The sequence below is a fragment of the Ischnura elegans genome, chromosome 8 (genome assembly GCF_921293095.1).
Source record: "Ischnura elegans chromosome 8, ioIscEleg1.1, whole genome shotgun sequence".
NCBI classification, from domain to species: Eukaryota; Metazoa; Arthropoda; class Insecta; order Odonata; family Coenagrionidae; genus Ischnura; species Ischnura elegans.
This window is the reverse complement of record NC_060253.1, coordinates 24555384-24568907: the sequence shown is the minus strand read 5'-3', so window position 1 is coordinate 24568907 and position 13524 is coordinate 24555384. Positions and strand designations below refer to the sequence as shown.

General features: G+C 38.9%; 2 protein-coding genes across 3 annotated transcripts in view; both read right to left on the bottom strand.

Moving 5' to 3' along the window:
- LOC124164586 overlaps positions 1-884 on the bottom strand; it is a 75833-nt gene extending 74949 nt beyond the window's left edge. Inside the window, exons 1-2 of one of the 2 annotated variants that reach the window (XM_046541991.1) lie at positions 490-580; positions 191-377 (exon numbers count right to left, since the gene is read on the bottom strand). In XM_046541991.1, coding sequence (XP_046397947.1) covers positions 191-334 — 144 coding nt within the window. In that variant the 5' untranslated portion in view covers positions 335-377; positions 490-580. Of the gene's footprint in view, positions 1-190 lie in introns of both variants that reach the window. The other variant, XM_046541990.1, reaches the window with a different exon arrangement.
- A 1887-nt stretch (positions 885-2771) lies between these two features.
- LOC124164265 (splicing factor 3B subunit 3) overlaps positions 2772-13524 on the bottom strand; it is a 33753-nt gene continuing 23000 nt past the window's right edge. Inside the window, exons 19-21 of the mRNA XM_046541506.1 lie at positions 8258-8470; positions 6189-6536; positions 2772-3219 (exon numbers count right to left, since the gene is read on the bottom strand). Coding sequence (XP_046397462.1) covers positions 3079-3219; positions 6189-6536; positions 8258-8470 — 702 coding nt within the window. The 3' untranslated portion in view covers positions 2772-3078. The remainder of the gene's footprint in view (positions 3220-6188; positions 6537-8257; positions 8471-13524) is intronic.

Genomic DNA, 13524 nt, shown 5'->3' with positions numbered 1-13524 from the left:
CACGCAAGTTAAAAATAACTATTTCTCATTTCGACGGCAGTGATCATATAAATAGCCTAGAAACAGTGATAGATTGGCTCTAAGTTTCCATAAAAAGAACGCCATTTTGATACATTTGAATGGAGGACAAAAATAGTTGCATGCGGCAATGAAAACAACTTCTAATTCTACCTCAGCATTGGGTACATACCATCTCCATGGTAGAAATCATGTCTGGTTTAATTAAGGCTTCAGAAGTAGGCACACCTTTCACTGGTGGAGGAACACTTGCCATTGCACGGTCAACATGTGCCATTGACACTCCTTCCGATTCACCATTATGTTCTGTGTTCATGTCCCCTACATTTTTTCCAATGAGAACCTCAGTAGAGTCAGCCCTAGACAGTGATGGAGGAGAAGCAAAAGTTTTATTCTTTTCATCTTCCAAATTTACAACATAAGAACCTTCAAGATTAGGAATCCTAGGAGCTGACACTGAAAGTTCTTGACCTATGCTTTTCACTCGCGGAGTTTGTTCTAAAAGGCTCGGCACAGATTTACTGGTAGGAGAATTGGCTAACCTACTACCATCACTCTTTAGATTCCCTTGGTCTGTAGAAAAATTTCCTAAAGTTTTCGAACCTCGATCAGGAGTTTCGCTACCTAATGCACTGGTAACACCATGTTCACTCGCAATCCTTCGACTTGATTTTTCATAAGCAGCTGTAGGCAAGGTAACGACGAATAGTACGCCGGCCATTTCAAAATATATCAACAATTACTTAAGAAGAAGCCAACGTCACAACAAATTCAATCAATGAACTCTGGGATAGATTCAACAACTCATACGAGGGTCACATCCAAACGCCTCCGTTCTTGCCGCCCAACTGACAGTTTCCCGCAACGATGTCGCGGCTTAAAAGGTGGCAGCACAATCAGATACGCTCGAATTTAACCGGGATATACAGATTTCAAGGCACTTGAACTTTCGGTTGAAGGCTTATCGTTATCGAAGAAATATACGGATAAAAATGTTTTATCTTAGATGACTACAGTGAAGGACTTCGAGAACTGCTACTTAGGCACTACGAAGCGGAATCCGCTTTATTAAAGTAATTCTAAAAACAATGTTGCTGCTGATGAGATCCAAACGCATGGACCACAAGCCATTAATTTTTTGTGCGATTGATGACGCGTAAATAAGATGTGTTAATATCAAGAATCTTCCCTCTTAATTACTAAGAATCAAGCAGCAGCTTCATTTATAGTAAATGTTGTCTAACTATGGAGTGTTAAAAGAACATGTTCTTAGGTTCAGATATGGCCCATTAGCTCAAATTCCATACCCTGAGAATGCAAAACAGGCTGCTTTCATAATTTCCCAAAAATATTCATGCAAATAACCAAAGATTAGCACGAGGAATACCCTTATGAAGTCACCCAAAAGCTCAAGTAAAAGCAAAAGTCCATGGCTGAAAAATCATTTACCTAGCCTGTGAACCATAATAGGGATTTGAGCTGGATGTGGAGTTAAGGAGATCTCGTTTGAAGTCTGGTCAAGGTAAATAATTTTTCCAATGAGGAATTTTCATATGATTCCATAAATACTTTTCTTGCGGCATAAAAAATATCACAAAAACTTGAAAAAAGACTCATCATCCACATATACAAATACTTGAAAAATCTGAGACACCAACATTAGTTGCTATTCTGGGTGGGATCATCACCATGCTTTTTGCCAAGATTATGGGAAAAGTTGTGATATTCAGGACCATTATGACCCAGTTGCAATTTGGTTTTTGAACTGACAAATCACATCTGAAATTCCACTGGTAGTTGCAATTCTCAATATTTTCAGCTCACAATTTGCTATTGCAAATGGCCATCGGGCAAGAAATTATGGCCGGCCTGAGGAACCAGACAGTCTGTCTTATGACCCAAAATATTATACAAATCGTCACAGTCAATCGTCTTTCAAAGCTTGTATTAACCAAATGACAAAAGCAGAAACAAAAATTGGAATTTCATTACCATTTAAGATGCATTGGGCCAGCTCTAGTGGGGTGGCTGACCTTTTCCTGGGCCACTGAGGGAAGATTATCCTCTCCAAATCCTCCTCTACCCTCGTACATTGTCATGGCACTAGAGCAAAGACAACCTCATGTGTCCTTACCTAAGATCTAAGACAAGACTACGAGACTCCTTAAACAAGTAGATGTGAGTATCCATACTTGGTACATACCTAATTAGCTCCAGATCTTACCCCATTGTCCATCAGAGAAGCCCATTGACTACACCCAGACTTACATGATGGGCACCCTCATCCATGTTTTACAGTCCAGCCGACGAGAGTTGTCCGATGACAGTTCTAAAGGAGGGGCAAAGAAACCTGCGAAAGAAGGGTTTACAGCCAATCGCTGTCCCCCAAACGCACCTCACACCCTCGCCTAGTCATACAATGTTGTCACATGCATATGAAGCACCAAGCAAGCCTGAACCACCAAAACAAGCCTTTCTTAGAATTACCAAAACAAGGGAGTCTTCCTTTGGTCCTTCAAAGCTCGTCGTCCCTTCTGGCTCCTTTCTTAAGGGAAGCCTTTTCATTACATGTGAGGTGGGGGTTTTCCTTTTTACCTGGCAACCTTGCCCCATACCCCTTTTGCCTGTCACCAGACAACTCTCGGCGGCCGGACTGTAGTCCAGCTGCTTAACCCACTAAGATGTTTGGAACCCTTACTCTTTACCTAAACACATTTTTTTACTAATTAGGACTCTTATTTACAAGAATGACAGAAGTTGTTAATAGGATTTATTCCTAGAAAAAAGATTGGGAGTTGAAATCAATATGCATACAGTCTGAATTCACACATAGCATTCATCTTCATTTTCACTAAAAGGTGTATTCCACAAGATTAAAACACCAAATGATCAATTTTTAATTATTATATACTTGGATGTGAGAGCTGTCTACACACACACACGGAATGTCTTCATATGCTTTAAAGCAACTGATGTCAGCACACACATATTCACACACACACATACACACCAAAACTGCAACACTGATAGCTGAAATTGAGATTTTGATTTGTCTTTGCGTTAAAATGCATATCTTGTTCTGATATCTTCCAGTTTCTTTGACACTTCACTGGGGGTACGATCAAGATCCTCGGCAATGCTTTTCTGCTTAGCAGGATCAATGGAGTTGAACTGCTCACACAAATCACCATCAAGAACATTCTAGGGGGAAAGAGAAGAAATGAAAAATACAAATCTCAGAATACAGACAAATTTTATAACACTTACAATACAGCGGGTTCAAAATACCTTTTGTAGGTAAGAGAGTGAGCTAAAAAAAAGGACTAAGTGGCGGGAATGTTTCTCAATACATGACTTTGACACTTCAGATGACACAATGCATGACTTAGGATGTCTCAGAAACACAATTGCTCTCAGACCTTGATTGCAAGCAAGTTTGCAAGCCTTCCAGCTGAGTTGTCAAACCTGGTATTTCCTATCAGCTCTTTAACCGTTGCTGTTTTTACATTTACACCTGCATTATTACCTAGTACCACTGCAAAGCTTTGCTCAGGTATATCTTTACTCAGTGACCAGTTTCAATGGAGTGTTAATCATTTCTTGGAGTAAAAAGGCTGCATCACATTAGACTCAACCGTTACAGTACAGTAGACTCTCATTAATATGAACAACGTTATTAAGAAGTTCTCGTCATTGCGAAGCAAGTAGTTGGTCCCGCCGAAAAGGCCTATCCAATCTATAGTAAAATAAATGTTATTACGAAAGTTTCGTTAATACGAAATTCACAAACCTCAGTCCCGGTTCTGGCAGTTACAAAATGAACTTTATTACGAAGTTCCATGCATAAGTAACAGCATTTAGGTGAACATACACTATGCTACGTTATCACCATTGCACTACGTTTAAGTTCTCCTTGTGGACTGCGCAAGAGCATCAATTATGGTTCTTTCTTCAGTATATACAGTGCAACCTCGATATAACGACACCCCACGGTGCACTAATAAACACTCGCTATAGCGAATTGTCGCTTTACCGGAAGTGGAGCATATAATAGCCAATATAGCTGTTGCGAACAGATATACAGGAACAGGAAATGTGCGGCGACAGATAAACATCTATCCGATAAACGTAAGCATAAATCCGGACGAAAGGCGATGTTTTTTTGCATCACTAAATTTCCTTACTCAAATTACGACTAACTATTCAAACAATTTATAAGCGCCGCACTGAATGAAAATTATGGAAAGCATTGTTTTGTCAATCATTATATTTATCGAACGACAGTTTACCACATAAATTTGAGACTGAGCACTCCATTAACTTCATTTCTAACAGATCGCTAGCAGTTACAGAGGTTAAGGAGTCTTGATGAAAGTCTTCCGGCGGTGAATCCCTCGCTATGGCGAGAGCCAACGCCGAAAGGGTCTCGTAAAAACGAATGTTTTAACACGCTTATTATAGGGTCAATTGATGGTGCATCGGCTATCTCTCGTAATATCGGGGGTGTCGCTATAGCCCGTACTCGCTTTAACGAGGTTCCACTGTACACAACATCATATAATAAACTTCATTCCTGTGGAATCATGGTTACCCACTCATAACTGCTCGTAAGTTGGACGTACAGTTAGTCTTCTTCCTACGCACAATCGATTTGCAAACTTTCAGAGATACGAGCATGCAAAAATTTCAAATTTCGAATTTGGTGCCTTTTGATTTGTCCAATGTGACGTGGTGTTTACCCTTATTTTAAGCATTGCATAGCATATAGGACTGGAACTCTTCCTACTCTCTCTTATGGGACGCTGCATTCACAAAAGCATTGATTTAAAATTTTGGATTCAGATTCAATTTCTTCAATGAATTTGGATCCGAAGTATAAGGTGAAGGGCATTATCCGTGGATATTTGGATCCGAGGTATCCGATTCAGCCATGACTAGTAAGCATCATAAGGTTAAGACTACAAGTGAATAAATACCAACTTATCTCCGAGTGCCATACACATCGTGTAAATTTTGCTGAAAAATGCAGCGTAAAGTTTTAGAATGTAAAGTGGAAATTTTGATAACTGTCCAAAGTTCAGGCATTGAAAGACAGAGGGAGCATGCTCCTTCCCCTCTACCTCTCCTTCTGCACTCTTCACTTATAAGTATTTCCGATTTCTTCTATCCACCATTTAGTCAAACAATGTACACACTCGCTTGAATTTTTTAAACTGCCTGTTTAAAGACCAACATAATTTATAATTGCAAAAATCCCCATAATAGCGTCTGAAGATGATTTTTGAAAAATCACGCCTTTAGCATAATGGAAATTACTCGGCAAGACAGATGTTAACTGTTAACCAGCTATTGTCCTAAGTTTGATATGCGATTACTATTTGCAGTATAAATGTGGCAGGATTCCCACTCATAGCAGTAAATTTAGGACGCCCTCCAGAACGAAAAACCCCTTGCAATCTTTTCCATGTTCACCTCGGAGGTACCAACTCCACGGCACGATGCTTATGAGTAAGAAACGCAAACAGGAGCATTGTAAAAATACATCACTATGGGAGAAACTCCTCTGCCTCCTGCTTGTTTTTGACCTAGGGTTTCAGATGACTGACTCACGCTGAAAACCAAGGCCACTCAGTTCTACTTGGACTTGCAACCGGGGAAGGGGGAATGCACCCCTATTTTCAGCTGCAATTTCTGGGAAAAAAGGTGCATTTCTTACACGAGTTTATGGGGTATTAATTTCAGAAACAATGAAGCGATTGTGAATGCACTATCATTAGAACCCAAAAAGCATATTCATTCTAACTTCAGTACTTAGGACTGTATTAAATAGGTGAATACTCAAATGAATGTGCAGCAGACATCACATTTTGTAAAGAAGCTAACAGCAGGAATGCCTGCTTGAGAGCATAGTTAACAGTTTTGTATTTGATGCTCCTTAAGTTCACTATTATATTGGGCCTGTATTTGTCACAAAATATTTTACCCATGAAATGGATTCCCTTCGCACAGAACTTTTTAAAATTATTTAAGTTATTTTTGATAGCACTGGTAGAGTTTAATGCCGTAAATCACTTCATGTTGCACGGTCAAGATTATTCTTGTGGTGAATTTCACTGAAACAGTCACCTCTTTTTTAGTGTGAAGTTCTTAGGACAAAACATTTGACTCACCTTCACTGGGTAGTAATAAGACCGGAAGGACAAGTGATCCCTGCCACAGAGAGGTGGGTTTTCAGACCGCATGTGCATCTCCAGGTGCTGGAAGAAGTCTTGATCCTCATGGGATGTGAACGGCACCAATACACCCACGGAGCCTGAGAGAGTTGCGTACACAAGAGCCTCGCTACCTCCTGGAATCAATGTGGCCCGCTGCAGACTAGTGACAATCTCACCCACATGGAAGCATGACACTGCTTCTGCCTTCTGCGATGCTCCATTTAAGAGACCTCGATCCCAAAGAGCTTTACTGCCTGTGGGATCTTCCTCCACCTCATCTGAGCAACCAGGCGGCAGTCGAACCTTCGAAGTTAAAAAACATATCCATAAACATGTCGTCCACTAAAGCCACAGAGTAAAATTTAATAATAATAATCAGCTCATTCACCTATTTCCTTTTATTGGCAATTGTTATGGAGTTTAAAAAGCTATAAACACCCACATTTTGCTCTTTTCTGATCTGCCACCTACTTCATAAGGTATTTGCAACTGAACTGATAGCCTTAAAAACAAAAATTCCTCCCTCCTCTTTTCCAAGGTTTGACTTTGAAGTCAGATGAGAAAAACCATCCATTTCCAAATTGCCTCCACACTACCGCCATTGAAGGGCTTCTAAAACTATTAAAAAATCCCTGTATCAACACAATACAGCATAGTTATAATTAGGTCCCTCTCCATTTAACATGATTCCAAAAGTTTGAGAAGGCAAAAATATAAGTTTCTATTAAAATTATTTCTGGGTTGTGTTTACTCAATCCAGAATATTCTAATAGATCTGAGTGCCTAATACAATCTCAAAAAGAACATTTTGAAAAATCAGCAACTTCAAATGTGTTCTTTGCTTTATTAGCAGTTTACTTTTCAACGCGAAAAATACAGCTAATGAAAGTAAACATCTTCCGAGGCAGGATCTTACTCCCGTCTGTTTTCGTCCTCTTTTGTCTGCCAAAACATTTATGACACATGATTCCAAATGGTGTTTACAAAATGTGACTGCAACAATCATAACCAATTACGATCAAAAGAAACACAAGAAAGGCAACAAATGACCATGATTCAATTTTGATTACCCACCTATGGTTGAATTTTTTGTAATATGAATTAAAAAAACAAAAGAGTCGCGAAATAAATACACTGTGTATACACATATGTGTGTGGTTTGCTCAATTATGGATTGGGATAATTTTTGTACATTTTGGAGCCAGTTCAGAGCTTGTACATTGAAGGCTAATTGGTAAATAAAGTATAAGAATTGCCATAAAAACACTCTTCTTCTTTTAACATTTATCGATAAGTTCCCTAAATGGAAGTACTTAAACCACCAAACCACCTCAGCACCTAAAAAGATGCTGACAATAGGGGCGATTTGCTCCACTCCCTATCAGACTATAATTTGCCAAAACGAGGGTTTAATAGGACACTGTGAGGTATCATTATTTCAAGCGTCCACTGTAAAGCAACTGCTGAGTAACTATGTGGTAATGAGTCTTTTCTTCACAAGTACAACATAAAAACCATGACTGAATATTACTTCATTGGTCATAAGACTATTTTACCTGCTTAAGTGGAATTCAATCGTGAAAATTTCAAAATAATTGAAACAAGATCAAACAATGATTGTAAATAGCTTGGCTCCACAAGGGAGTCATAGTTACTTATAAAACATTCTCTCATTTGTTTGCATCAAGCTTCAAATGATTTCTAATACAGGCATTGCTGAGACTATTTCATATACTCCAAGACAAAAGGCTGAAGTACTCGTAAATTTCTAACAATCGCAGAACATCAGAAAAGACCAGAAATTGATCATGAAGAATGTAAAAAAATTGAGGGCAATAAAAAACAAAGGAAAACAAAGCGTTACTTTTTTTGTGATGAGAGCAACCAATACATAGAGTCTGCTAAAGATTAGAAATTGCATGAAGTAGGTATCCGATCCTTTTAAATACCAATCTTCCAGTAAGATGAGCTTATAAGCAGCAAGACCAGCTTATTTGGAAACATAAAAAAAATATTTCACTCACAATGGCAATATTTCCAAACTTATCAGCAGCAGCAACGGTGCCATAATCCAGCACAGTAGTCGTCGTTATCCATCTTGGGTGGGTGTCATCTGCAAAAACTATCAACTGGTTCTCTCGACGACGATACCGCACCAATGACACACTTTCTTGAACATCAGACACATATATTCTATGCCCCATACTTTGTATGCTAACAATGAGATTTGGTATGTGCTGAAATAGATAAAAAAAAAAGTCTGGACTCAAAATATAATTCTTTTACTACCACAGAGAATACAACCAGCCCTTAAAATTTAAACACACATGATTGTCGACAATTTTGGTTACTGATTTAACCCATTATTCCCCAGACTGCACATAGGGCTTTTAACTCCGGTTATTTCGTATTTTACGGTTAATTATGGCCTAATTAAGATTAATTTTTGGACAAAATTAATATATTCAGCATAATGTATGATTTGCATAATGTTGCGTTTACGCAACGCTGGGAAAACTCCGGAAAATAAAAGCAAAAAAAAATTGTGAAAACTTAGGTTGCATATTTTATTTTTCATCGTTTTTTCTGATGTAATGTTCAATAATATGCTGCTCGGATTTAAACGTAGCGCTTAGAACAACATAATTATCCTTGATTTGCAAATTTGACATCTTCGCCGGGAATTATATATAGCCTGCGGATGAAATGCCGTATTCTCCCTTCACGGGCATGCTGCGGTTAACCCCACATACATGTTATTTTTCCTAAGGTGTCCCGCATGTGGACATCGATTTTTATGCCAAATGTCATCAGCCATTGTATTGGAAACAATTTCTATTCTCAGTAAAGTTTTACGATCTCGTACCGAAATTCTAACTGAGGAATTGCTTTGCCCGTGACTTAGGCGTAAAATCACCACGGATTCACCACTGCACTGTCAACCCCTTTTTGGAATAGAGGCCACCTCCATTTTTTGCTCATAAAGTGGATACGGTAACATACAACATAATTATCGAGAAAATCTACCCCTCCCATTCCCTGATTGTAATCGTTGATGATATTTCGATTTTCTACGGGAATCTCCGGGAATATCTTTTCGTCCTTACTATGGGTACCATATTCCCATAATTTAGAGCAACAGCGATGACAGAGTTATCCTGCCATCGCACTGAGAGAATATTTTTTGACCTGTCAAACGAATATTAGAAATCCCCGTTAGGTTTTTTTGTCAAATCTCTCGAAGACATGAGTGCGCAGTTTTCCGTTCGATTTCCTCGTGCTTTTCCCGTTGAAAAATAACAATTTTCACTTAAGAGTTACTAATAGATTGTAACTGATGAAGAAATTATCAAAATACTTGGCAAGAATTTTCGGAGACTAACAAAAAAATTCAGCCAATTTATTACAACCCTTTCTTCTAGTGAACTTACAAATCCTAGGCATATCACTTTCAAGTTCCACCTCACCATATGGCAAAAATTGATTGAGATAGCCTGTAGATGAGGTCAGACACCACAATGTATAACCTACTCTAAATTGTTCCCCACGAATTAACATTTTAGCTGCGTGCTACCTGAAATATGAAACCATTTGTTGGGAAAATTCCTAACTGAATGGAATTTTGGTTAAGTCTATTGAGAAAAAGTCCAACATTCAAAAATGTATCACTTTGTGTAGTTGAGAATTATCGGAGAGCTGTCGATATTTATTTAATTCATCAAACCAAATCGTCGTCATAAATTGCCTCACAATTGCGACAGACATCTCCTCTTGGCTTGTCCAGTACAACTTAGTGCGTGGTAATACATGATACCCCGACAACATTTCCATTCCAATCATTTTTTTTATATCTGCCTCACTCTGAGTAAATGTATGGTTATTTATCTCCTCAGCGTAATTATTGAGTAGCTCAAAATTAATTCAATTAATTTTCCACTGAGAAATAAGTGACGGAGCTTAATTGGTGAGTGGCCTCCATACTGAGTAATAAGTGTTTCTATTCCCTTTTTCACACAGAAATTCGGGACTCCTACGGAGGTAGATTCTATTTTTTCACATTTAGATGAACCGCTGTTTGTTCTCTGCATCTTTTACCTGGGCGTGCGCGTTTACTGGACGATTTTTCTTTTGATACTGCTTGAGTAAAATATGATTTACCTTGCAGCACCTCCTGCAATATTCAAAATACTGAGAAGATGTAATCCCCATTGTAGTTCCAAAGTTAAGAAAATATTATAAATCGCCTCTCCTGTCAATTTATATTCTTCAGTTACCTTCTTGACGCTTCTTATAAAGTATACGCCTGAGGCATAGAAATAACGAATAAAATTTTCTTCAATTTTAAATCTGAAGGAAATCCCTGAACAAATTATTTAGCAAAAAGCCGAGCAAAAACTACTGCGGTATGATTGACATAATTAATGAATGAGAATTAAAGATGAATTTCAGAGGACAATTTCACTGATACGAACCCAACTGAAGCTAGATTATTAGCCTTACATCACCTAAGCGATAGAAGAAAAAATAGGTTACTCAGGATTGCACGGAGAAAATTCCAATGAGCGACTAGAGGAACGCTCCACCTTCCATCACAATCCTGCTTCAACTAATAGGTTTCTCATCCTCTCATTCTACCATCTCTGAAAATGAATGCATCTGAAGCTGAATTTAACGTCAACGAAGTAATCCTTTCACTCAATGACATGGGAATGACATTGCCCTGTATCGGTTCCACGTGTGCGCGCAACATTTTGACTCCACGAAGTACCAGAGTGTTCGATGTAAAATTCGTACCGATGGCCATGTTGGAATTCAAGATACCATTCACCCTTTACTATGCAAACTCACAACCTGTGAGTGCCACAAATGCATCTAAACTGCCTCCAAAAGACTACGTTGTCGATTAAAAGCCATATTGACGATTTTCGTTATGCTTTGAGACAAGCCCTCTGGTCTACCAGAGAATTCCCATCGTTGCGTAAACGCAACATTATTTACAACAACCATTTTTATACCAGTAGCGATGAAGGTTCGTGACAAAAATAAACATGATGAATAAAGAAGCTTAGAACTAAGAGAAAACATTACCTCTAGCAAGATCGCCCAATAAATTTTTGTAAAAAAATATTTACAATTTGTAGTACTTCACCGCTTCGAAATAGGCAAATTTCGAAGTAAAATAAAAATTATTATTTAAATGAATATTTTTCCAAAAATAACTGAAAAAGAGCGAATGGTATTTCAGGAATTCGGAAACCCTGAGAAAACATTATCCTGAAGCAAAGGTTTTTTATAATAATTTCAATTCAATAATGTTGCGTTTACGCAACGCTGGGGATTAATGGGTTAACCAATTTTACCTTCAAGATAAACTAAAATGCTAATAAAACCATTACGATACGAATGTAAATCATAGAACAGTATTGTTATCATCATCAATAGTCAGGCCTCTTCAAAATGGGCTTCTTATTAGAGTTGAAAATGATTTATTTGGAAAAATAAATAGAAATAAATTCATATCTTCCACAAACATTTGGATAAAGGGATCATGGAACAACTTCAGATATAATGAGTGTTTGATAGGGCGAGCAATTTCCAAGGGATTATCAGCTGTTTGATGTAAAATTTTAGCAAATAAAATTAACCATTTAAGACTGGACTACATTACCATGATCAATTCACGTAGTTACCGTATAAGCGCGTGTAAGAGGCGCACCTTTTTTCCCAGAAATTGCAGCCGAAAATGAGGGTGCGCCTCTTACACAAACTTCTTATATTCCCCCCTCCCCTTGACCGGTCGCAAGTCTAAGGCGAATTGAGTGGCCTTGGTTTTCAGTGTGAGTCAGTCATCTGTAATCCTAGGTCAAAAACAAGCGGCAGGCAGGGGAGTTTCTCCCTTAGTGACGTATTTTTAAAATGCTACTGTTCGCTTTTCTTGTAAGCATCGCGCCGTCACGTCGGTACCCCAGAGGTGAACATGGAAAAGATCGCGCGGGGATTTTTTGCTCCGGAGGGCGCGCTTAATTTACTGCCATGAGTGGGCATCCCGCGGCATTTATACTGCATATAGTAATCGGTTATCAAACTTAGAGAAACGCGTATTTTTGAATGACATACCTGGTCAATAGTCAATATCTGTCTTGCCGAGTAATTTCCATTATGCTGAGGACCTGATTTTCCAAAAATTATCTTCAGACGCTAATATGAGGATTATTGCAACTGAAAATTATATTGGTGCCAAAACCTGCGCTTTAAAAAATTCGAACGAGTGTATTCATTGTTGGACTAAATTGTGGATGGAAGAAATCAGAAATGCTTACAAGTGAAGAGCGCGGAAGGAGAGGCCCAGGGGAAGGAGCGCGATCCCTCCGTCTTCGAAGCAAGCAACGAAATACGGAGGGGAAGGAGCGCGCTCCCTCCCCTCCGTATTTCAAGCTACGAGGCTATGAGCGAAGGAGCACGGGAAGAACACGTCTGAACTTGCATGTGACGTCGTTGCCTTCAAAGCGAAGGGCCGAAGGCGAAGCAATGTGATATACGCAGTTTGCGTTGGCTAAGTTTCCAGTCCATCTTGTCTTGTTTGAATGCGCTTACGCTACGCTTGTTTCTTCCGAAATTGTCCTGTTTCGACTATTTTGAATATTAGTAGCCTTATTGTAACTATAAATCTTTGTGTCAAACAAATTAGAGCTTAAAAAACTTAAATTCTATCAGATATGCGTCGCGTTATTAGATCTCTTTCTTTTTGAACCTCGTGCGTGCCATACAATTATTGAAAGCTATCGAGATATCTTCGGGCTCAGTAGATGACTCACCTAGCATTTGGCCTCCATAAACTGGGGGATCCATCAAGGTCAGTTGGTGAGACAGGGTAGGGATGAAACACGTTTCGATTGTTCCCCTGTAACTTGATGTTTTCCTATTTTCCTGTGGGGTCTCGGAAAGGAAAAAAAAACGGCAGAGGCATTGGCTGATGGAGGGCCGAGTGTGGTTCCGTTAAATCTACGACGTGGTTATTATCCTACGGTGCTGAGATTGCCCCGATTGTTGTCCAAGCTCTTGGAAAGGTTCATGCTATGTGCCTGTCGTGTTTTGCCTTAAAATTTTCCACGGCTGCAATTCTATTGCAGTACTCCTGCGAGAGCATTTAAACAAAATTCTTCGTGAATAGGACAAGCATCGTAGAGCAACGGCTATGCGAAGAGAGGATCGGAACTTTTTCTACTCCCTCTTATGCCGCTATTATAAAAATTTCCTCTTTCAATTAATATTGAAAGAGGAAAGTTCGATA